A 26,200-nucleotide genomic window follows, 5' to 3' on the forward strand; every position below is an offset into this window, starting at 1 on the left:
AGTATTCTTGACATCTGTGAAGAAAAGGAATAGGTATCTTCTGAACTGTGCCAGGAAAAGGTTGTACTAAATCTTTTTGAGAATGGTTTCAGTACCAGGAAGAGGGTGGAGACATCTGACTTCCCGCCTGGCTGTGGGGAGCTGGACTTTGACTATAAATCTCTTGCTTTCATCTGCTGTGGAGCTGAAAGGAAGGAAGGGATCAAAAGTGAAAGCACAGTCATAGTTCAGGTGATTTTTAGAGGTGGGGAAGATCAGTCTAGGGGGCACTTCCTTGTCAAAGGAGTGAACTGACTTTGGAGTCTCAGTGTGCATGAAGGGAAGAACAAGATGTGCAGTAAGAAGTCCAAAAATATTGTCAGTGACTAGGAAATGCAGAAAAGGTGATCTAAATACAGAACAGGGTGAGGAAAGGCTTTCTTGTTCTTTTTTTGGAAGAAGTTTTTTTATGTGGTAGAGAAAGAAAATAAAAAAGAAAAACATGATAGAGAAAGGGTTAAGATTACCCTGAAATGTGCCAGCAAATTAGTTATGTATGAGAAGGTTCTGAAGTTCTATGTTTCTTCAATGCAATGATTTGTGTGTGTTTACTTATAAATTCATGTTTACTTAAGAAGCCAGAGATGGTCTTTCAGGTAGACTGATGATGCCCCTTGGGGTGAGATGAATGGAGAAGGGAATAGTTTGGTTAGTTGTGAAAGGAAATTAGCACTAGAATGGCGAGTATTGCAGATGTGATCCATCTGTTCTGTACTTATAGGTATCAGAATATGAAGCCAGCTTTGAAAGTGGTTCTAGGTACAGTAGGGAGAAAGAATGTATCTGACCTTGGCTGATGCTCTTGCTGCTGGTTGTGATTCATCCAGTCCTGCAGGCAAGATGGGAGAAACAGGTGGTGCCTCAGCTGGTGAATCACTGGAGAGAGAAAGAAGAGTCTTTTGTTCAGTAGCAGAAGCCAGCCTGAGCAGCTACTGCCACTGCTTCTGGCATAGGTTAATAGGAAGAGGAGAGTAAGTACACAGTTTTTGCCACAGCTGCTATTGCTGCTGGAGTCTTCTCTATTGATTTTTTTTTTTTTTTTGGGCAAAATCAAACAAAAGTGCTTCAACAAAACTGCTGCAGTGTTCTTCTGGGACTATTGTGTTCTAAATTTGTGAAGATGAGCTTATTATCATAGACTCAAAATTTTTGTATAAAAATATGAACATTTTCCTTGTTGTGAGTTTCTTTAGGATTTTGTCTTTTGACACTGTGCAAAATCAAATTGTATTCAGTTTTAATGTACGTAACATTTTGCTAGCTTTATTCAGCAGACTTAAATGTGATAGGTTGGGCACTTTAGTTGAACTAGTTTTCCTAAAGTGAAAATGTACAGGAAATGATCTTATTAAAAATATCTATGCTTTTTACAATCCACCTTGGTTTTGTTTATGACAGTATAGATTTAAGGGTAGAAAGACTGTTAAAAGAAGTTTGAAGGGAAAAAATAAGAAACAACTTCTTAAAAATTCTTTTCTCAAATAAAAACCAGTATTTATTTCTAGGCTCAAAAAAGTAGGATTGCTTTCAGAAAGCTAGTTAAATTTATTTTGTGATCCAGGTGCTCTGACATAATTTCAAGACTTAACTTTTTTATCTGTCAAGAAGGCAAAAAACTCTTTGTGCCCTCAGAGTCTTCTGCAGGCAGACTTCTTTGTTTTCCCTGGTTTCATTCCAGATGTCAGAGAAGTCATTTGTACTGTTGGCAGCTCCATGTGCTATCTGCAGCAGTGGTAGGTTTTTTCTCCCCCCCCCCCCCCCCCTTTTTTTTTTCCCAACACACAGAGCAACTATGGAGAAAAAAACCCACCAAACAACCAACAATGCTACTCTTATTTTGATAAGACCAGAAGTCAAAATCCCTGTAACAGGAACCCAGTGTGTGTTCTCTGTGAAAAACGCTACCTCGCAAAATGGCAGCAGACCAGCAGACAGGCAAACACATTAGTGTTTATTTGGCATAATAAACAGATTCTTTTATAATTCTTTGAATTTGGATTTTCAGTGGTTTATGTTTTCATTTTCACTCCCAGTGTTTCCTGTACTGTGTTACTGCAATGTCAGGTAAAGGGTAAAAAGAACAGGGAGTAGTACAGGAAGTATGTAACAATAGTTTGTGGGTAATAAATACACAGTCATGAAAAAAGGATGTAATTATCTTCATTGATATTATTAGCATGGAATCTTCTCCAAATGATCTGTGTAATTTTTTGCCACATTTCTCAAAGGTACAGGTGAGTTACTCTCCTCCTTAGCAGCGTGGTACTGGGACTCTGAGTCATAGCCAGAAATAGAGGCGTTTATGTCCCCAATAGGACCTGAGTGGAGTTAGGAAACTTTAGTACTAAACTGTTATATATTTTGTGTGTAGGTGATCCCCTATTCCAGGGGGCTCAGTTGGTACCCCATGTTTTGGTTTGCAAGTTTGTCAAACTTCTAAAGATCATCAAATTTCTTAAGACGTGACTCTCCCTGTTTAGAATTTTCTCAGCATTTTGAGGAATTTCTTCTCCAAAGCAGGTATATGCTGATCATACAGATGCTATTCTGTGTTAATGAAGTTTCCAGAAGGATGCTCTAGAAAATTTAGGTTTGTAATTTCAATGTCAAACTTTGTGGAGACAGGGGTTGTAGCACTCTGAGTGACTCAAGGATATTCCTAGAATGACAGAGTTTTCCATAAACAGTTCTAAAACTTGGCAAACAAAACTGGGTGGTGGTTTTTTTAATGTAAATAACAAACATCCTCTTTTATATTTGCTCTTCACCTGATCTTTAAGATTTATGGCACCCAGCCAATGTTCTGCTCTGAAATGTTGCATGGAGATCTCTTAAAAGAGAAATCATCTATAGTCTGACGGGCAGAGAGCGCCAGGAGCAGGGAATCTCCATTTGCAGTGCTGTAAGGTTGAATCCCTGTACTATAGCAGTGTAGCTAGAATGCTGGTGGCACAAGATGAAAATTTGGAAAATTGTGTTCTGTTTTGACCACGTGTCTTTGCTGTTACTTGAGAAAACTAAGAATTGAAAGAAAGTTAAGGGAAACTCTGGAATTCACTTGAAAAGCTTTGAGAAAGTTGAGAGACTAGGTGACAATGGTCTGGGATCCAGGGGTGCACAGAGATAGATGTATGTTATTCTCTGGCTTTGATGTTGTGTTATGAAACATCTACACTAATGTAGATGAATTTTTGTTTGGTCTAAAAATGGGAATGATGTATGACAATTGATTCCTAGAGTTGTTTGCTCAGTCGAGGAGCAGGATCTATTCCATATGTGTCCTTTGTAATTGCTTTGCTCCTTCATGTAATGGGGTGCTCAGTAATGAGTCTGGACTTGAAGCAGTATACTTTAAGTAATGGCAGAATTTTTAGAAGCAACTCAGTTTTTTTTTTGTCCAGTTCTTTAATGAGTCATAAATTGGCTGAGATGTCCATTTTACATTTATTTCTTCTTTTTTTTTTTTTACAGGTGTGGTGTTTTTCTATGATTATTAGTACTTTATGCAGTATATCTTCAAAAGCTACTATAATTTTTTTTCCATTAACTCAGGAGCTCACAGCTCCTGGGTAGGTTTCTGCCTATCCTTATATATTTTCCTTTTAAAGTCTTTACGTCTGTGTTGGGGTCCTCCTTACAGTTATGTCTGCAAATTACCTGCTTTTTCTCTGTTTACTAATTTTTGAAGAACTGTTCATGGTTTTCCTTGGTTGATGCTCAAATAGTTCTGGAGATTTTTTGGAATAGTCAGCTCTCTCTCAGACCTGCCATGTGTTCATGCAAGTTCAGAGCCATTTGTCTTTTCATAGTTGCAGTGCTGGATTAAGGTTATCTTACACTGTAAAAAACCAATTACTTCTTCATCCTCCTGCATGATGAAGACTGACTGTTCTCCCTAGTAAAGGGAGAACTAAAGTCCTAGTGGAGAGTAGTTATGTGCATGGAGTCAGTGGAGTCTCCATGTTCCAGGAAGGGAGTTGGTAAGGCGATTTGCATCCTGGAAACCTGAATCATTGCTATGCATTTCTCATTCCACAGCAGTTGAAGCCCACCAAGGATCAGTCTTGGTGGCACATGAATGGAGGTAGACACCTCCATCCCTACCTGCATTCCCCTAATTCTCTTAAAGCACTCTTCCTAGGAAATGTGAGATTATTCCAAATATCTTGCAATATGTGTAGCTTTGTAGTGCTCTCATGTAAGTGCCTGAAAGATTCAAATGGTCACACCCATTGATTTTTGGGACACAGTGTTATGATTTTTTCAAGAAGCAAATCTGCATTGATAGGGACAACAATGGAGCTCTAAGCAATCTGGTCTAGTGGAAGGTGTCCCTGCCCATGTCATGGAGGTTGGAATGAGGTGATCCTTGAGGTCCCTTCCAACCCAGGTGATTTTATGATTCTGTAATGATTCTATGATTTAGGTGGCTAATCTTGGGGGAAAACTGGCATTATGACTACACAAGCCCTACAGTATGAGTACAGGAAAACATTACGTGGCTTGCACGAAGTTTCTGGAAGGGACTGAAGTTATCCCAGGCCTCCCTGGAAGAGACTGAAGTTATCCCAGGCCTCCCTACCTTAATTAGTGGTTTGTGTCTAGGTTCTGCAAGAGTTTGGATTTTCCTGGATTTAGTTACTGATAACCTCTGCAGATGTCTGGGACAGTGCTGCTTGGACAACTGTTTATTGCAGCTGATTTATACTCTTCATGACCTCATGACTCTCGGCTAGTGTCTTGAATCACTTGAGAATAACTAATGCCTCAGCTCTCAGTTCCTTCTCAGTTTCACCTTCAGCCAACTTAATGTTCACCTTCCTTCACAGCTACAGGAAATGAAGATCTTCTGACATGACATGAGTGCAGATGAGCAGTATGTTTGGTCTATGGGGAAATAATGTGAACAGAGAGAAATTACAGATAGTAAAAATAGACATGAGTTTCAGGGGTAGTTCTTGTAATTCTTTTTTCCTCTTCAGTTTTAAAGCATATTTAATAGTGTTGTATAGTTTAGTGAAAACTTCCAGAAATTAACTTGGAGTCATGCAGGCTTTCACTCTCTGTGGGATTGGTTGTACAGTGTGCAGGCGATGCACACAGCAAATTTGCCATAACCTTCGAGGGTATTCATAGCAAGGAACAATATAAAAGGGTGTTGTTCACAAACAGTTAACTGCTGCAAATGAGTTAATGGTATTTTTTTTAGCACCAATAAAACATTAGAAAGAAAGAGGGGTTTAACGAACTAGAAAATCTACATCGTTGTAGAGGGTGATAGGAAACATACAGTATGCTGGCAGTATTCCAAACTTAATTTGGTTTATGTCCTGGATAACTAGATTTGACTCTTCAGTAATAAAAATGTGTAATGCCAGCTACATAGTCCTCTTCAGCAGAGAAAGGATCTGCTGCTTGGGAATAAAAATGTTTAAGTGCCAGCAGAGAGAAAAAAGGGTTGCTGTGACTGCTATCTTTCCACACGGGGGTTATTTATTGTCTCTTTTATGGAATTTGCACCACGTCAGAATTTAGATGAGCTCATGTACAGTGTACAATGCACAGTGACTGAAATGGTTATGAAAGACATGACATTGGCGCACTTGTGGTGCCAGGTTGAATGACTAAAGAATGTGTATGTCTATGTGAAGAATTATCAGGGTAAGACTGTAGATATCTACAGTGTGTAGATATTTTTCAGAACATACCCATGTCTTTGTAATGAACTGAATTAATAAAAATTCTATATTTTGTACATGAGATATTTATTTCTTTTGGAATGACTTACTGTACATATCTTCCTCTTTTTGTGTCCAGTTCTTGAATGTAAAATAAAAGAAAACTTAGTATTTTGGTATTTCATTGATGGTATTACTATCTTCTCATTTGATCCCCAGGGATTAGATTCTTGGGGAGGGAAGAGTTTTCATTAAGCAAAACCAGGTGCAGTTGACTGTTGTTTAAGCCAATTTACTTTACAATAGGTTTGATCAATAATACATCTGAAATCTGACTTGAGGTTGCTATGTAAAAGTTAGATTTCATAATAGTATCTCCTGATCAGTTTAACTTGAAAATTAGCAGCTTATTTTGGCTTGTCTTGTACTCGATTTGTGAAGTGCTAGAGTAAGATTTTGAAAATTAATACATTTTGTTCTTGCTTGATTGTAATACGGGTGCAGGCTGGAATGGTACTTCAGAGAATGCTCAGTTTCTCAGCTTCATTAATATTTCACTGTTTAACTCTTTTTAACACTACATTAGAATAACAGGACTACAAAATGTTTTATAAATAAAATACTTGTTTTAGATTCTAGGTAATATTCTGATGTGACTCTATGTCAAATTTGGGAAACAAATTAAAGCATAACATGCCAGAAGTTGTTCAAGTCTTCCTGAAATAACTTTTTCCTTATTTGTCTTGTTTCATGCAGGCTTTTCTTCACCGAATGATCCAACGTGCTACTGCCAAAGAGGATAAAAATGTCACAGAAGAGACAGTTAAGGTTAGTATCCTAATTGCATATTTCTTCTGTTTTGTGTCTGATGTTGCATTTACATATGTTTTATTCTTTTGCAGATGTTGTTTTCAAATATTGAAGATATTCTTGCAGTTCACAAAAACTTCCTGTCCCTGGTGGAGGAGTGTTTACAGCCAGAACCTAATGCACAGCATGAAGTTGGAACCTGCTTTTTGAATTATGTACGCTGTCTTTTATTACAGCCTTGTATAATGTTTTTCCTTTATTTTTTGTATTTATTAATTACTGTCATGATGATGATGACTTATTGTGTAATGTAGAGTACTTTGAAGTTATCTCTTAGTTACTGTCATTTCCAATAAAAAAAAAAAAAAAGAGAGGGAGGAGAGTGAAGAAGGAACATATCAAATGGGCTAACTTTTGTTGTTTCATCGTTTTTATATTCACCAGCTTAGCTCAGGCTGCCAAACTGAGCCCTGCAGCTTGGGCAAAGCTTCTGCCTATATGTGAGATGGAGGTACAAGGATCAGGGTTGCATGAATCAGTAAAAGTAGTACAATGCTATCTTTTTATTCCCCTTTGATGTTATGCAAAAATGTGAATATTTAACAAAGGATTGCATGCGCTGGGTAAAATACCTGAATGGTTCTGAATTGTGAAGTTTTTTTTATTTCTTACAATTGCAGTACCTCCACAACTAGGCATGTCCTGTAATAATTGGTTTCTAGGAATACAATTTTTCCTGTTTGAGCAAAACAAGGATGTTAGTGTTACAGAACTTTGCAGAATCAGGACAAATTAGTTTTCTTTCAGTTGTAGTCCTAGTTTCATTGTTATCTCTGGTTATAGTCCCATTTGTTTCTTAAGTTTTTGATTATTCATTGTGGGAGGAGAAAACTATTAATGTTTTGTGGAAACATTTTACAGAAGTTGAGTAACATCAGTTTTTAACTCTGCAGAGGAATGGATCATATTTGCAAACAAGTGTTTGCAGAAAAATTGGGTAATAATGTCAGCAAATTAGCCACTCGTGCATTTTCTTCATGAGTGTTTTATCCTGTGTGTTTGTGGTAGTCTAGCCTCTGAAATTTTTCAGCAAAACTGTATGAAGTTCAACAAAGTCTTGCACTTGGGAAAAAATAATCCTGGAGTGCAGCACAGGCTGGGATATACAGCAGTGCTGTGGAAAGGGAAATCTGTGTCTGGGTGGACAAAAAGCTCAGTAAGAGTGAACCGTGTGCTGCTGTGACAAAAAAAAAAATAAAGCCAACAGGATGCTGGGTTGCATCAGCAAGGACCTCACCAGCAGAGATAAAGCAGTCATTTATTATACTCTCCTCAGTGCTTGTCAGGCCACACCTGGAACACTGTGTTCAGTTTTGGTCACAAAAGAGATGTGCACAGTCTGGAGAGGGTTAAGAGAAGGGCCACAAAGATGATCAAAGGACTGGGAAGCCTGCCATATGTCTGCCTGAGAGAACTTGATTTGTTCAGACTTGAGAAAATCAGGCTTTTGGGAGACTTTATCGCTATGTTCCAGTATTTAAAAAGTGGCTATGAAGATGGAGACTCCCTTTTTATAGAGTCACATGGATAACAGGGGGTTAATGGGTACAAGTTACTTCTGGGGAAATTCCAGTTGGACGCAAGAGGAAAATTTTTCACAATGAGAAGAATTAGCCATTGGAATAATCTTCCCAGGGAAGAGATGGGTTCCCCAACATTGGACACTTTTAAGATTCAGCTGGACAGGGTACTGGGACATCTTGTCTAGACCGTGGTTTTGCCAGGAAAGGTTGGACCAGATGATTCTTGAGGTCTGTTTCAACCTGGTATTCTATGAATCTATGATTGAAATTCCCAAGTAGTGCTTCCAGACTGTTCATAATTCTAATTTGAGGCGAGACCTCAATAAATGTAGGAAGAAGAGCTGACCTTCTAGAATGAAGACTATATTAGCTATTCAACATTGAAAAGTGTTCATGCCATGTTTTATTAATTAAAAAAAATATCAAAATGATGAGTGAAAAACAATATCTTTTTTTTGTTTCTGCAGAAAGAGAAATTCCGTATCTATGATGAATACTGTAGTAACCACGAGAAGGCACAGAAAGTTCTGCTTGACCTGAACAAAATAAGAACAGTGCGGACTTTTCTTTTGGTAAATAAACTTAGAATTGGTATTCTGACCTCATATTTTTTGACTGGGCAGTGAATCGTTAGCGCTGTCACCTCCACCGTGTTACAAGTACAGGCACACCTGCAAGTGGTTAGCAGACAGTTTTAGTTGTGGATAATGTTTCCAGAGGAAAGGCGTGTGTACATCATATTTTCACTACTGCGCTTGGATCTGTGGATAATACAGCATTAGGCAATGTGCCTTGAACATGCTGGCCAGGAGACAAGGTTGTGAATCTGTAGAAAGGAAAAAGAATAGGATAAGATATGTGAGGAGAGATGGAGAAAGGAATTGCAGAAAGGAAGCTGAAGGACTCATCAGAATTTCTGAAGAGAAGATCCACATTCTGGTACTGTAGCCAGAGCTGTTGCAGACAGAGAAGTGTTTCATTATGGATCATAGAGTAGCCATCCTGATCTTAGACACTAACTTAATCTGAGGTTGAAAGAAACGGCTCCACAATTAATCTTTCACTTTATAAGACAAATAAGGAGAAGTTTAAAAATATTAAGTATGACAGTCCTCATGGTTTTCCAACAGCAAAACTAATTTCCATGAGTTTGTTAATAGTTGACATGAGTTGTTAAAAGAAGGACTCAGTGTGGAATGATTTTTGTGTTTCTTCCGTGGTGTCCTGTGGTAACAAGATTAGCTTTAAAATGTGGAGCTTACTATATTGGAACTTAAATACCTGAGAAGGTGCCCATGGATATGCTATCAAATTTTGAAGGGATAAGATTTGATTATTATGTTTTGGGACTGGAGAGCAAATGACTTTATCAGCAAAGCATCACAGATATGTTTAAAAAAAAAAAGAATCTGCCAATGCTGACAGTATCATAAGTTTTATTTAATTTTACTAATAATTTTTAACATGCAGTAGGGTTTCACTACTGCTGTTGACAGAGTTCTTGGTGAAGTTGTCCTGTTGCAGCTGGCTAATTTTTTGAGAAGTGTCAGCTCTGACTCCATAGCTGCACTTACTTACAGCCAAGTTAATGAGCAGTGCATGAATTTCCTTATTGTGGGGAGTACTGGGTGATGTGAAGTACCATATCGATTTTACTAAGAATCTCCAATTCATCCATGTTCCATTCATAGTTAGAAACGACTTCAAAGTTGTCCTTATTTTTCCTCAGTGGTTGACACAATATCCTTCACCTTGCCCCAGATTGAGGGGCTTCATACGCATGGTTTTTGTATTGGGAGCAGCATGGCCGGGCTCAAGAAGAAAGGGCGAATGCTGACTGCAGAGACAAAAAGCAAAATACTCTGGAGAAATATTGCAAAGAGCTTGTTTTTGTGAGAAAGGAAGCTAAGCGTGCACTTGCGGCAGTCAGCGTCATGTACTCATGGGCACATGCAAAGGGCTTTCACGTCTGTTTTGGGTTCCTCATAGATTTGGGACATGTCTGTACGATTAAGTGGCAGCACTCTAACCTAGAAAACAAGACATCTGACTCTACAATTTGAAAATACAGTCAAAGCCTTCTAGCCAGACAGAACAATTCAGGCCATTAGATACGTTGATATCTATAAATAATTTTGAGCCTTTGAATATAGTGACAGTCATTATATAAACCTATAGTCTGCATTGCCATTATCTTACTTTGTCAGTAAAGCTTTTACATTGGCAGGTTAAGTGAGATTCTTTAGGATAAGGGATCCTTTAGGCTAAGAGAAAAGCTGGTTAACAGTGAGCACAAAGCAGAGACTTAAGAGTGGATGTGGAGACCCCCCACAGCAGCACTGGGGATAGGGTATGTGTATTATGTGCTGAGTTGGGCAGCCACCCAGTTTTGTAGTCCCTGTTCCATCAACAATGTGTCTGCCTCCAGATTTGTGGCCTGTGTCAGCATACCATCTGGCTGTCTTAAACTGCTCTTGTTTAGTGTCCTCAGTTTAGACAACTTGCTCTTTGAAGCTGTAGATTATCTCATACCATTGCATCACAATTCCTTCTGATCTCTCCATAAAGTAATTGTCATTATTACTCTAGGTCTTTATGTACTTACACGTTAATTCCAGCAATTCCAAATATTTGCTGTGATGTCCCTTTGCTGCTTTTTCATGGATGCTTCCACCCAATATTTAATGTACTCTCTGCATCCATAATCAGATGTCTCGTTGAAACTTTAATAATCTTTTGCCTATGACTTAAGGATAATTTATTCATTGCATATCACATTTTAGAGGTGTATATTAGAATGACCATGTTCAAACCTTCAAACCATCTGTGATGCTAGTTAACATTGCAAACAGTTTTTAGAAACAACACCACCTCTAGTGGTCACCCTGAATTATTTGTTTTTGCTAGTTAAAGGTTGAAAGCATATTTTGAACATTTTATTTACTGTCTTTTATTTTTAAAGTTTAAAAAAAGCACCCTCTCTTCATCAGAATGGATGAAGAAGGTACCTAGAGAGATGCCTACAAAATGTTGTGACTTCCTTGTCATGTATGATAGTCAGTGTACCCAACATGTGCATGTGTTCAAGCCTATACTTTTGACAGTCTTGCAAACCTCCCTCCTTACATATACGTATATAATTTATGTATAGTTTAGCCAGTATTACTGTATACATGTGCCTTTGTCTTTATTTCTGATAACTTTTTTTGGATTTTTCAATCATTTGTGAAATTGTTCACACTCCAGAATTGCATGCTCCTTGGAGGACGCAAGAACACAGATGTACCGTTGGAGGGATATCTAGTAACACCAATACAGAGAATATGCAAGTATCCCCTTCTTTTGAAGGTACTTACAAGTTTGTTATTTTTGTTATACTTCCTGTATAAAACTGGTTGCTAAGCATGTTTCTGAACTCCAGGAACAGTGTCTTTACACAGTTATCCATCTCTTTATTAAGATATGGGACCCAGACTTACTGTCATTAAAGCTAGTGGCAAGTTTTCTGATATCATTATTAAAATAACTGAGGGGTTTGACTGGATAAAAATTATTAACTCCATTCTGCATCTAGTTCCATGGTTGAACAGAAGTGAGCCATTTGAGAGAGTTTAATGAGTCTAATTTCAACTGGGTTTGACCATGTCCTTGCTTAAAATGCTTGAGATAGCAGAGTTTTTTGGTGATATGCTGACATGATTTGATGATACTAATTTACATCAACAAACTGTAAATGAAAAACTTGTTTTGTAAGAAAACCTGTAGAGTAACACAAAGGTGCTGTAGATGGTTTTATGATTAGTTATATGTTTATTCTTATCATATTGTGACAACTTAAAACAATGAAAAATGTTAAATGTGGTGATAAATATTAGATAGTCAAACCTCTGTAATTTATCATGTTAAGAAATAAAATAATACAGGAAAGTAATATTCAAAACAAATTTTTGCTTAACAAATTAAAGTCTAATATGGTTTATTGTTCCAAACTATGAGAGGAAAGCCAGAGCAGATTCTGCTCTAGAAGCTACTGGATTATTGAGTAGTAAGCTACATGATTATTGGATAGTATTTTTCACAGTGCATGTGTGAATTTAGATTTGAAAGACTGCCAATTTTGAAGACAGATGACATAAAAAAAAATCTAAAAACAAACGTTAAAATAAAGGTTTTAAAAATAAATTAAACAATATAATAATTGCAATGAGGTGTGAGTCATCCCAGATGTCTCTGACTTTACAGTTCCCTTGGTTTATTTTAAAATTATTTTTCTATTCTGTTTTTTGAATGAAGGCTCTACAGACAACACAGGGGAAAATGACTAATGCATTACTCTAGGAGGCAATGAAATGAATATATTTATGTTAAATAAATTTAAATACAGGGTGTGGTGGCTGCAGGGTTAGGGCTCCAGAGGAGTGTTACCCACACGTCAGTCAGGGTATGCACTGAAGGCTGTCCTCCGTCAGTCCAGCTGTACATGGGTAGTTGATAGCTTGAGATGGGAAATCTCAAATGAATGCTGGCAACTCCATTTTTGTTTATCAGTATGGCTGCCAGTACCAGTAACCATCTGAAATCAGTGAGTCACCTAACCTATTGTTCCATGCTTTGCTGTATTGCATATTGCACTAGATTAAACAATAGTGTGGAGCTAAAGGAATGGGGTTTTTTTGCCCTGAGTTGCAGGAAAGGCAGGTGTTAATTTTGACATGAGTAAACTAATGTTTTTTTAAGCAGACCTGTTATCCTTGCTGTTGAACAGTTCCAACCTGAGGAATACAAAAACAAACAAACAAAAAACCTGCCTAAACCCCAAAACTCAACATGAAGAAACATTGTTGGGGAAGAAAGTAGCTGAAATGCAAACTTGTTTCTAGGTCATGATGATTATTTATTGTTAGTAATTAATTACTGTTGAGTTTTAGTACACACTAGGACACAATGCTAGAGGGTCTATTACTTTTCCATCTAGTAAAAGAGAAGTCTGGCTACTTTTTGAATTTGTATGCTGTTAAGTCTCCTGTAATGTACATTTAGAGATCAAAGACAGGATTCTTTTTTTTTTTCCTTTTTTCTTCCCCCCCCCCCTTTTTTTTTTTTTAATGTCTAAATAGGAATTACTGAAGCGGACTCCAAGGAAGCACAGTGACTATGCGGCCCTAATGGAAGCCCTCCAGGCCATGAAGGCTGTCTGTTCCAACATAAACGAAGCCAAAAGACAAATGGAAAAGTTAGAGTTTTTGGAAGAATGGCAGTCTCATGTTGAAGGATGGGAGGTACTGTCATAAGATTTGTTGCTTTGTATGTTGAGGAGGGAGTAACAGTTTTCAATAAGTGTGCATTGCAGTGTTTTTATATGCACTGTTTTTGTGATCCTGCAGTACTATCAACTCCTCAGTTCTATGAAATCACAACTTTTATTTGAGATCTACTCTGTAAATAGTGTTCTCCACGACTGAGCACTGCTGTATAAAATAATAGACTTCCAGGAAAGAGGGTAATTATTTAGTGTTTGCCTTGGAATATCAATTGTCTATATGAACATGTATGTGTACATGCATACACATTTATAAATCCTAATTTAACTGCTGATCTGATTTTACTGCTGTCTATACCTGGCTAGCAGCACTTTTTCTGGTTGAAAAAAATTTGATTATTTATTATTGGTTAAGGACTGAGTCTGTGAGTTTTTGTTAGCTTGTAGGTAGTCCCTTACTACTGGGTGAGCTAAAGTAATGTAAACATGTTCAATAGAATGTCTGGAAGACTTATGGTTTTTTTCAAGAGTTTGCAAATGAAAGAATGTTAATGCTCCAGCAAAGTTTTCTGAAGTAAGGTCTTCGCAAGTAAGTCTGTTTCTGAGTTAGAATTTTCAGTAGTAAACAGAGATCCAGCCTTTCCCAAAGAAAACAACAAGATCAAGTAGTTGTAGCACCAAAATCTTCCTTTTCTATTATTCTGAGCACTGTAAATAGTTCATATAGAAAGATAGGTGCAGATAAGAGTGTATCCTTAAATTGTCTTATGTGTTTTGTGTTGAAGTGTCTGAGCTGTCTGCATTGGTGTAGGAGGGAAACACCAATGAAGTTCCTTAAAAGAAACATAAAGCAAGCAATGTAAACATTAAAAACTGACTTTAAAAAAAAAAGATGCATGGTTTTTTTTGAGAGACAGATTTCAACATTTTTTGCTTTTTTGAATCCTTTACTCAAATATGCTACTTTTCTTCCTAAGAAAACTGCTTAAGAACTAGAGGAAGAGGCTTTTATCTAAGTTTTGTGGAAGATTTGCAGGCTAGGATATCTACCAAGAAAAATGTATTTGTTGCATGTTAGTCTGGTAGCTGACAGACCGGGTCTCAGTCTATACAGTGGGAAATGGCCTTTGTATAGTGCAGAGAAAACAAAGGGTTGGGGACACTGATGGGACACTGAATCAGAGAAAGCCTTGAGGTGGACCTGGATGAACTTTAACTGATGGAGTTCCCCAAGAAGACTGAAAAATAAAAATGAGAGTACTGACTAGAAGAGTCAACTTTTAAGTACATATTCATAGTAACAGGCTAAAAAGCAGAAACAAGAAATAGTTTCTACACAGCTTTGTTTGTTCTCTACACCTCCTACTTACTATATCTCCTATTTCTTGAACTTGCTGTGCCTAAGGATGTGCTCTGCTTCTGCAGCAGTGGATTTAATTGCTGCCATCCAGAAGGATTCAGCAGAACAAGCCACTGTCTGAAAGGAGTATAGACCTGAACAAAGACCCCCTAAATATTCCTCATGACACTGCAAAATTATTTCTGTCTGCTCCATGTGAAATCTCCCCATCAGTGGACTCAGGCAAACCTTTGATTTGTTGTTAATTGAGTAGTGTGGGAAGATTTGGTTCATTCTAAATGTGGATTAAGTGTCTGATTTTACTTTAGTCAAAGTTCTTCATGTTTCTTCAGTGTTTTGTGTGATTTGAAATGTTTCACTTAAGGGTTTTTTCCTTATTCTGTGTAGAAGCATTTTCAAGAACTACATTTCTGGCAAATCATCTCATGCTGGATTTCAAGGCACTGCAATCTTTTGGTACAGGATGGTCATTATGAAATTCCACTAAAATTCATTGTACCTCATGAGAAGGAATTTTAGCAAGTACAAAAGCTGTATAATTGCTGCTCTGTATTCAGACAAACCTTTCTGCATTTATTTTTAATCCTCAGTGTGAAATAAAATAGAATTTAAAAAATTCAAGACAAATGACGCACAGTGTGTAGTCATGCCATGGTATTGTTTGTAGGATTTTGAAAAAGAAAGAACTAAGATAAAGTAAACCTCTAAATGTTGTAATTGAAAGGAGGTCTAGTTGACCTCACTTAAAAGCTGCTCGTTTAGATCATGTGAAAATAAGTCTCTTCTTGTAATTAGCTTGAACTTGCTGTCATCAGCTGTAACTTGGAAAGGTTAGTGTATCTGAATATTAAAATGCATTGGATGTGTTTGTGTGATAACTTCGTGATATAAGCAATAGCAAGTTAAGTGCTTCTGATGCTGAATATTTTAGGGCAACAAAATGTGTTAAATAATCCTTATTGCCTATCGCTGCTTTACTCCTTCTATTATTTTCAACTTTTCAATTGAGTTTTCTACTGCACTATAGTGACTAAATTCTTCTACTTGATTCCAGTGCCTGAGTCATAGATAGTTGTCAAATCCATCTTAATGAATACGCTCAAGTGTAAAGTTACAGTATTATTAACTCAGTGCATTATTAGTCATATAAATTGGCTAAGAACTTACTGTTCTAAAACCTCTGTCACTGAAATCTACTTTCCTGCATAAAGTTTCTTCTGAATCTTTGGTCAAAAATATAGTAGTAAATAGGTTTGCTTTTGGAAATATGTTAATGAGCAAAGTTAACAATAAAGAAGGAAGGGTAGAAATACAGACATAAGCATGTGAAACAAAGACTTATTGTCTCTGTGCTCAGAATGTGTTCTCTGAACTGTAACATAGTAATTTCATACCAACCTCGGGGGTTTTTTTTCCCCTCTCCCCCCCCTCTTCCAAGATTTCATTTTAGGATTTCACTTGTGCTTGAACTCTGAAATAGTGCCATTGCCTTAAAATAGCATGTTTTTGGTAGAGTTATGTGGTGTTTATTGTATTTTAGCTGATCAGGTTTGCCATTACCATATGGCAACCCCAGGGTGTGCAATCTGGCAAAATTGCCTTGATCTTAATATGTGCATCCTTTTCAGACATAGCATAAGGTTAGTCCTTGAAATGGTAAGAATTTCAGAGCATGTATAAGAGCTAACAGTATTTTGAATGTTTCCCAACAACAACTACAAAAAAAATCCCTGAATGCCATGTTTGAGTGTGGATTTAATTAAATAAACATCTGGTTTTCTGCATTGCTTAAAATAAAGAGGCAAACTTGTTGGAGATTTCCTTCCAGAAGGAAATGCTTAGCACATTGCTTGGCCCCAACTAGAAGGAAAGGGAAAAAAATAAAGACTATTTTTAGAATTTGATCAAAGCATGACTTGAATTCCTATACTTAAGTGTCATAAAATGAAGCTTGTGTTTATTATGATAAAAATACAGATTCATGGAAAAGATGGAACATCTGTTTCAAGAAAGAAAATTTTGAGTATAATGACTTTCTCACTTAATTTCCTAAGTGGTTAGATTTATTGGCCTGAATTCAGAACTTGTGTAGGTGGCTGTCTCAGCTGGAGAATAACTCAGCAGCTGAAGGAGTCCGTCAGTAAAATTTGCGTGGATGTTTCTGTGAGAGAACAAAAAATAAAATTGTTGCATTTGTTGTAAGCTGGAAGCTGAACAACCCAGTCTGAGTCACAGGCCATTACTTAGTGATGATAGCATGGGGTATTCTGTTCCTTTCCATTTCAACATATCATCAAGTAGTATTTTACTAGAGATTTCTGTTTTTAAACTCCACAATTTCTAGCCCTTTTCTCTGTTTTGTTTGTTTCTTATGCCCTTGGGCAAATACTGAAGAGTAAGTTAATATTTTCTGTAATTTCCGACCCTTATTACTGTTAACTGGCCACTGAATCAATATGGTCAAACCTCTGTGTTTGACTGAAATTTGCCCAGAATATATAGATGAATAGCTTTTTGTAGCAAATAATACCAACCAATGCTGCTTTTAATCTCAAGGTAATAAAGATAATTTTTTAATGTTAAAGATGGATTCTTAATGATTTAAGGACGGGGGAGGTATTATTTTAAATTTTTTGAAAATGGTCTCCCTCCTTCCAGTGTATTTTAAATGTATTTGTTTTTCAATTTGGTCATGATAGTCCACATTTCAGACCTCTCACCTAAGCTGTTTCTTTAGTTGGAATGATAGGTGTCTGACTGACAGCCAAAGGTGATTAAAAACCGTATATATATACACCTTAGTATTATATATTTATACTTAAGTAACCTGCAAGCACCAAGATCTTAACAGATTTTCAATTTCCACACCAGCTATTCCGAAAAGCCACAAGAGTCCTTGGCTCCAGTGCTACCCACAGGAGAGGGTTGCTCTACAATCTTCAGTGACCCATTAGAATAGATAGAGGAAAAACTAGTCTAAATTCACAATATAAACCTGCTTTATAGGTCATCTTTTCCCCAACTGACCCCTTTATATGTTTTATTGGAAGATGATTAAAACAGATTTATTTCTATAATACATGGCGTTTTTAAATCAACGTATTACAAAAATGCTGGCTTCACTGAAAATATCCCATCCACTCTAATTGCAGATACTTTAAACATATAGAAACATGAATAGCTTAGTAGCGAAGATTTTATATTTAGGCTGAACAACTGTATCATCTTCACTTACAAGCCATGAGTATAAATGCCTGTGAAAACTTTGACATAGCAAATTACTTTTCAGGTTCAAATTACCCATATTTAAAATTTCCCTGGTAGTTTCAGTTCAAACACTTAATGAAAACATGGTTGTCTTAGAAGGTTTTGGTAATATTTGTTCCAAAACTATTGTTTGTAGGTAGTGTAGTTTAGTTTTAGCAGTGCAGCAGATAGCCTCACCTGCTTCTAGCACCAGGGTGATCACTCATCTGTTACTGCAGCCATCAACCTTCCCCCTGAGAGGAACAGCTCAGAGTTGGATTAAATGAATTATCCTGCTGGGCTGGATATCAAATGTAGCTTGATGTTCCTGCTGAGAACCCATGTGAAGGTTTAAGGTGTAGCTACATCCTTCATGAAAACTTGTTATAGTTGTCAGTCCTCCTTTGAATTACATGGTGGATATGGCAGTGTTTGTGTGTGCTCTCTGCTTCATTCTTTTTCAGGCATGTTTTTCATCTCTAAGGGATGTGGTGAAGAGGAATGTTCACCCCAGGTGTAGAAACAGTAGTGCTTTCACATAATATGCCCTTCCTTTTTTCTCCATTTCAGCTCCCTGCCCACCAAAAGTCCAGGAACAGGCAAACCCTAAGTATTACTAAGGCAAGGGAGTGATAGGGGATTTTTCCGCACTAGCAGTGTTATGTAGGACAGCCAGATGTGACTTCTGATCCTGTTAATTATTCCTTTGGACTTCAGCAAATAAAACAGCAATAACAAAATTCACTGATCTGCGGCCACAGCAGCCTGGGTTGTGATCCTGTCAGAAGGTATCCGATAAGTGACGCTAACACTGTTCAGTATTTGAACAGGAGACCTCCAAGGGAAAAAAGTATCCCTAGAATGTTGTTTTCATCGTCTAGCAGTTTATATTACAAAAGGAAGACAATTAAGAGGAAGACAAAAGCAAAGGGTAGTAACGTGAAACAGATAACACTACCATGTTGTAACATTGAACTTGAATCACGAATGAGGAGAACTTTAATGTTAGGTAGCCTGAATAATATACATTTAAAATACATAAATATGTGTTATTTTATGACCTGTTGCTGGCACAGTAGCAGATATTGCTAGGACTGTTGGGAAAAGGTGGTATTTTTCTACACTGAAAATGAAATATTTTCAGTAAGAAGAGACAAAATGTTTTTATAAAACCCTTTCTATGAAAAAAACACCGTTTTGTAGAAAGCTGAAACTGCTAGTCTGCTAGTACAATTTTGAAGCCTTAAGCTGATTTTTTTCGGCTTCCTTACAAAATAATACCATTTTTCAGCAAAGCTGAAGTTTTCTCTAAAAACAAACCAAAACTCCTTAAAAAGTATCCAGCCTGTTAAGATGCAAATTATTAGTAAGTACTATTCCAGCAAATTTGAAACTCAGACTAGGATATTGCTTACTCTTTTTAATACACAAGTGCAGTGAAATAGAATGTAAAAAAAATTACCTGCTTTTCTGTAATTGTGGTCAGCAAGCATTACATGCAGCCCTAATTTATGCTTAATTTATATTACTGCGTATGCTTTTAAGATGTTTCAGTGTTTGATTTCATATAAAACTGTAAAATTAGTATGCCAGTTTCTGGTACTGATGCTGTCTTAGGAAGGGAAATATGCTGCAGTGGCTATAGATGACATTAATTTTTGGCTTGTTTGATCCTAAATGGAAACAGGAGTGGTTAGTTAATAGACGTACTGAAGCTGCCTTACTTAGAGACCTGAATTGTGTTCCAGTGTGGTGGTTGTGCAATCCCACTTATCAGCTCTGTAAACAGACTGCATTCTCCTTAGAACAGTCTGAGGGATTGCTCAATATTCACGGCTGTGACGTACAAAGGATAAGCAGTAAGATGAAGAACTGCCAGAGCAGAATGCATGATTTCTTCTTGGCTCTTAATTAAATCCATTTTTCTTTGGACTACTGTGGTTAGATCAAGAAGAGGAAGTAACTACAGCTCTTGCATGCATAGAACATTCAGAACATGTGTAGGTGACAAGGAAGTCCTGGCTTTTGCAGGTTTTCCAAGCTGACTGTTGACTGCCTCAAGTCAGGAAACTCTTCAAACCATGGGTGTGTGTTTGATGCATAATTATCAATAGGATTGCATGTCTGGATGCATACAGCACAGCAACAGCAGCTCTGGCCCACAGGAGCATGGATTTTTCAGACTAGCAAAATACACCTCTGAATTCAAGGTAGTCTTCCTTGAGAGATAGATTTCTCATTATATGACATAAAAGTGTCATGAATTTTTCATATAAATACTTTGAGGCAATTTTTTCCTTTGTTAAAGTTCCTTCTTTTTGATTGACTTTTATGAAAATGCCTGGTTTCTTTTCACATGAAAGAATTATCTGTTTTGAGACAAAAATGAGGCATGGGAAGTTTCATCTGAAACATGCAAAGCTTAGCAAAATTCTGATGCCTTCAGAGTATGTTAGGAGGAATATTGTATATAGTATAGTAGACAGTCCTAGCTGTACATGCCACTATTAGCCTTGCCCAATTTTTTATCTTTCTGTCTTTTTGATTTTGTGTTTAGCTTAGTCTACTGTAGAAGTATACACCCTTAATGATCTTCAACTCCCAGGTTGCTTCAGCTTCCAAGTTCATCGTGGTAGAGGTGGTGTCTTGTAAAGCCCCATTTTAAGATATTTCTGAGTAAAGTTACTGAGGCTAAGAGTTACTGGATAAAGTTGGTCTGATTTTCAGGAGAGGTCTCTGCATAGATATAATATAATTTGGAAACTTTTGGTGATTAAACTGTATCTATTCAAAAAAGCCACACACCCCCCCCCCCACTACTACATGAATACAAAGCTGGTGTTCAGCATCATTAGAAATTACTATGTAATTACAATGCAATAAATCACCATGAGTTTTATTCTTAGTATTTCCAGAGATTTGTTGTGGTTGTGAGTTTATGTAAAAAACTTTTCCGTAATCGATGCAATCAAGAGTACTTCAGTTGTCACAGAATAAAAAAAAAAATAAATGTCTTTCCAATTGATTTTAGGGATCTAACATTACAGACACGTGCACAGAAATGCTGCGAAGTGGACTACTACTCAAAATTTCAGCAGGAAATATCCAAGAGAGGATATTTTTTCTTTTTGATAACCTCTTGGTCTACTGCAAAAAAAAGCACAGGTAAATGATTACTTTCAAAAATAATGTATTTTTCTCACAGTAGAGCTAATCATGTGTATGCTGTTCCGTTAGAACTGCGGTATAAAAGGTAGTGGTTTTAGAGGAGACTTATCCACCGATGTGTATTTGATTCAAGCATTGGAAACATGTTATACGAATACAAAATCCTAGTGGTGAAGTGCAAGGAGAAACAATGTGTTTTGTCAGCCTTCCACAGCAGGTTATATGTGATGACCTCAGTCTCTTCTAGGAAGGGTAAATAGACTGAATTTTTAGTTTAAACAAACTCGTAATGAAGCTTGTGCAGTAAAATAAATCTCTACAGATTCAAGAGTTTCAAGCTGTATATTTGTAATCGGGGAAAAGAGCCAGAAAGCTGCTGCTTGCTGCATTGCAGGGAGCAGTTCCTCAGCTGAGCAAAAAACTTCTACAGGTAATGTTCGGTCCTCTAATGCTTCTGGGAAGTAAGGGCTCTTTTGCAAACAGACATCCCTCTTGATGCTCAGGTTTGTCTCTTTGATCCAGAAATTGGTTTTGAGTAGCCGATAAATACGTGACACATTCCTGGATACGATACATACTCTTTTCAGAATTTATAATTTTTGCTATATTTTGTTGTCCAGCAATTACTGAGTACATATTATCTTTGCAATTTTCCTCCACTCAGTTGCATATTTTTGTAGCCGTATTCCAGATAAAATGCACTTTTGGATGAAAATCTCAAAATCATAAAAGATCATCTATGGTTTCTTCAGTTTTGAGCAATCATGTCGGACATGTCATAAGCTAGTACCATGGTGACATGTTGCAGACATAAGAATAACTCAATTTAGAACATAATTTCAAAATTGAAGGTGGGAAATTAATTGATTACATGCCAGCAAGATACTTTGGGTATTGATTGGCACATAGTTAAAGAGGGTGTTGCTCATAGGAGCTTTGCACTTTGATAATTTTACAAAAATTGTCCTATCTTTATGGTATGAGATATTTTATGTAATTTCTAAGCATCATTTTGCAGCAGAGTTGTATAAATGTGAATTTCTATATTTGGGGTCACAGTTATAAAGGTCACTAAAGCTATTGGATTTCTCTCACTTTAGAGAGAAAAACTGTGTGATACTGAACCTTTATGCTTGCTGCTGGTTTTGCTTTCTTTTTTTTTTCTTTTTTTTTTTTTTTTTTTTTTTTTTTTGTTTGTTTTTGTTTTTGTTTTTTTAATCTATTATTCAATTTTTGAATAAGACATTTATGGTATAGTCGAGTTATTCATTAGACAATAATGAAGTAATGATTGAGAAGCGGGTGAAGATTAATTCCTCTTTAGAGTGAGTGAAGGTTAAAATTCAGGTGATCATTAATTCTTAGGAGCAGACCTTTGGTTGATATACAGTATTAATTATCATTATAGGCAAATATGGACAGAAAATAATCCCTGGCTTATCTGAAATGGGAAAAGCTGTCTAGAACTGGGGTTCTCTAAATGCCTTGACTTCACTGGGAACAGAGTTACAGCAATGCAAAGTGCTTTGGAATATGTTGCAGTGAAACCGCCACAAAATTTCAGCAATGCTTAATTACAATTCTTGGTTAATCTTTATGTTAGATAGGAAAAATGTTGTCTTCATTCTTCTATACCTAAGTCCCACTTATGAGGCTTACATATGTAGGCCAAGATTTATATCCAAAGATGTTCTTATTTCATTTTTTTCAAACCGCCCTTGTGCTGAATTTCTAGACTAACACAAGAAGACTACATCAGTCAAGAGGAAAGATTCTCCCAATGCATTATTTTGTCTTTGATGGCAGACAATGGCATATAGAAACCAAAGTGTTGGAACAGAGCTTTTACAGAATGACACTTTCCAGATGAACTCTCATTCAGCCAGCATTTGGCAGCTAACTCTTACCAGCAGTAGCATCTTTGCATTACCAACAGCAGTGTCCCATTCAGAAATGGTTTCTACAGTTCAATTGCACATGTATAAATGTACTGTGATGCTTACAGTGGTCTTTGAATGCTACGTGTTCAGATAGCAGTGCAGAAATGTAGAAGGTGGTGGATGACGTGCTCAGATCTGCTCTTTCTTTAATCAGGCGATTGAAGAACAGCAAAACATCTGCAGATGGCCACCGTTACCTGTTTCGGGGCAGAATAAACACAGAAGTGATGGAAGTAGAGAATGTAGATGATGGAACAGGTGAGTATATTTGTGTTGCTCATTTGCAGAGCAGTCCTTCGAGCTGCTGAAATCAAATGCAACTTGATGATTTCTTTGGGAATTGACGGTGCTCCTTCTATTTAGAAAGAAAGAGTAAGATGCCACTTTAAAAGCACTATCTATTAGTATCAAAGTTCTGCTTCTTTGAATGGATGACAGCAATGTCATCCATTATTAGCTGGTTGGTCATAGATAACTATTTTATGCTAACATGAACAGAGTAGTAAAATAAGGTGCCATTTATTGCTCAGCTGAAATTGCATATTTAACTTCATTTTACAGCATTTCAGCGCTCTTAAAGAACTTATCCCTAGGTATGTGGTATATTTATAAAAGCAAATGGAAAACTTACCTCTGTTGGAATGAAACCTCGAACACTATAAATGCTGGAATTGTGACATAAGAAAGTTTTTTTAAAATATCTTTAGCAATATAATCCATATGATTGCTTGAAATTTTCCTGACATACATTAATAAAGTGAAAAAACAAAGTATTCCTACACATGTCAATTTTTGTTTTAGAAACTTGAGTTTGACCTTTGAGCTTAACAATTATTAGTTTTCCTTACAATTAATAAATAAAACCTGAAACATTTTAGGCTTTCTAATGTAAAACTAAAAAAAAAATAATAAATGAAACTTGCAGTGACACTGCAGATGTGTGAGCCTGGAGGAGATTTCTGGGAGTTATGTATTACTTCCCGTGATACTTTAAAGCATTTCCTAATGTAATTGTGTTCTAAAATTGAGCATTAATGACAGTGATTCTACAGTGGAAGTAAGCTTCATAGGAATTGAATATTTCTTTAAAATTAAGATTATCTTTTTCTAATCTTGAGTTCCTTGTTTTCAAAATAGTTCATTCACTGGGTAGACAGTAGAACTGACTTGGAGAACAAATTGCCTGTTGTTCTTATTGCCACAAATTAGTCTCTCTTCCATCTCTTATTTTAAAGTCTTTCATGTGTGGTGTTCGGGCGTTTTTGTTCTTTGCCCTTTGGAGGTTTTTTTTTTAATTTAGTTTACTTCCATCTTTTGTCATTAACCCTCAGTTTTATAAAGAAATTACATTAAAAATGCTTGGAATTCATAACTGAAGTGTCTAGACCTGAAACTCCGCTGGTGCCAAGTAGGATGGAATAATTACTGTAATGCTGCAATGTGGGATGTCTACTATTAATCCCAGAGTTGTTTGGCTTTTCTGAGAACATTATTTTTCAATTTTCTAGTTTGTGTTCCAGAATACCACATCAGAGCCTTCTGTGCAGTAGTGGTGCCTATTCCGTTATATTTTATACTGTGTTAATGTCTGAGAATAGGTCCTATTAACTACTTTCTTTTCTGTACTGAGTTTTATCTTATAATTTCTACAAAATATTGAGTTTGTATCTTGTTCCCTAAAGCTTTTGCAATGCTTCTTTTCTTAGTTCCATGAACAGTGGAAAATGCTGAACATAAGGTAGAGCACTATGGTGTCACACTTGATGTATTACCTGTGCTTACCAGACATTTTTTGTAAGAATTCCTTGACATCTGTTTTGGGCTATGTCCTTCACCAGGCCCACCAATTTAGTTAGTGATTTTGAGCTGTCCATGGGTACCTTGTAATAAATTTCTTCAAGCCTCTTTGACTTGAATATAGTTTATTCAATATTCTGTATCCTGCTATTTCCCTTTTCTGGCCGGTATTCTTGCCCAGTTTTTAGCTTTATTTTAGCATCTCAGTAATTTGTTTATGCAAAAGAAAGAGTTGATTGTTTCAGTCTTTCTTGTTGTGTATTATTTGAAACCCTTTATTTTTTTTCACCTTCCTTATATATGCTTTAGAAATAAAAGTGTCCCTGTTTGCATTATGTCACTTTCTAAGACGGCATCTCTTTGCTTGGAACTCTTGATGTTACTGTGGCCCCAGAGGCTTACACCCAACATCTTCTTCCTGATGAATATGCCAGGAATTCTGTAACTATTCTTCTTTCACTGATTCCAACCTGCATATTGCCACACTTTTAGTGTTGGTGTTAGAAAATATTTCTTTGGTCTTCTTTCCATGACTATCCTGTATTGCTCAAATCTGTCCTACCTCTCTTTGTTTACTTGTTCTAGCTATCCGGTCCTTGATCTCTTTCACGCCGCTCGTTTTGCTTCCTGCGCATTTGTTTTCTTCCTCAATGAATCATCAGTATAATTTGACCAAGCACAAATAGCCTTACTCTACACTCCAGACACTAGTAGTATAATTTCCTCCAGCCACAGGAAATTTTGCTACTGTCCCCATTTTCTATAGCTCTGCACACAGTCCTCATGGCTATCATACTTCCTTCCCACTTGCTCTCCTAAGCCATGTCAAATCCTGTCACTTTTATATATACATTATTTCCAAAATCCATACTTCTTTCCACTTCTGAGACATCAGTTAATGGTTTGGTTATTTTGATTTCTAGCTTATTAGAGTTAGTGGATGCCCAATCCCTGGAAACATTCACAGTCAGGTTGAACGGGGCTCTGAGCAAACTGATTGAGCTGAAGATGTCCCTACTTATTGCGGGGGGATTGGACTAGGTGATCTTTAAGGTCCCTTCCAACCCAAACCATTGTATGACTCTATGATTATTCTTATCTGTTTTTTTCTAACTTATCACCACATTTTCGCTTTCAGTTTTTCCAATATCCTAAAATATATTTTTCCTTGTAATTACTGCTATTTCATCCCTCCTTTCGACGGTTCTCTTTGAAATACGAAAATGTTTTTGTTATTTCTCTGAAAGGCAACACTTTGACACCTTAGTACCCTTTTCTTGTCACCCCCTCCTGCTTTTTTATGTAACCCCTCTGGTGTT

The 26,200-nt window shown here is 36.7% G+C and overlaps 1 protein-coding gene across 1 annotated transcript in view; it reads left to right on the forward strand.

The window, feature by feature from the left end:
* Nucleotides 1-6,478: 6,478 nt before the first annotated feature.
* The window catches only part of PREX2 (phosphatidylinositol-3,4,5-trisphosphate dependent Rac exchange factor 2), a 114,972-nt gene continuing 95,250 nt past the window's right edge, over nt 6,479-26,200 (forward strand). The window contains exons 1-7 of the mRNA XM_039379838.1: nt 6,479-6,545; nt 6,620-6,742; nt 8,578-8,682; nt 11,357-11,458; nt 13,228-13,389; nt 21,008-21,141; nt 23,239-23,342. Of these exons, the coding sequence (XP_039235772.1) occupies nt 6,489-6,545; nt 6,620-6,742; nt 8,578-8,682; nt 11,357-11,458; nt 13,228-13,389; nt 21,008-21,141; nt 23,239-23,342 (787 nt within the window). The 5' untranslated portion in view covers nt 6,479-6,488. The remainder of the gene's footprint in view (nt 6,546-6,619; nt 6,743-8,577; nt 8,683-11,356; nt 11,459-13,227; nt 13,390-21,007; nt 21,142-23,238; nt 23,343-26,200) is intronic.

The sequence above is a fragment of the Pipra filicauda genome, unplaced genomic scaffold (assembly GCF_003945595.2).
Source record: "Pipra filicauda isolate LSUMZ 115617 unplaced genomic scaffold, ASM394559v2 scaffold177_size2800117_pilon, whole genome shotgun sequence".
Classification (NCBI taxonomy): domain Eukaryota; kingdom Metazoa; phylum Chordata; class Aves; order Passeriformes; family Pipridae; genus Pipra; species Pipra filicauda.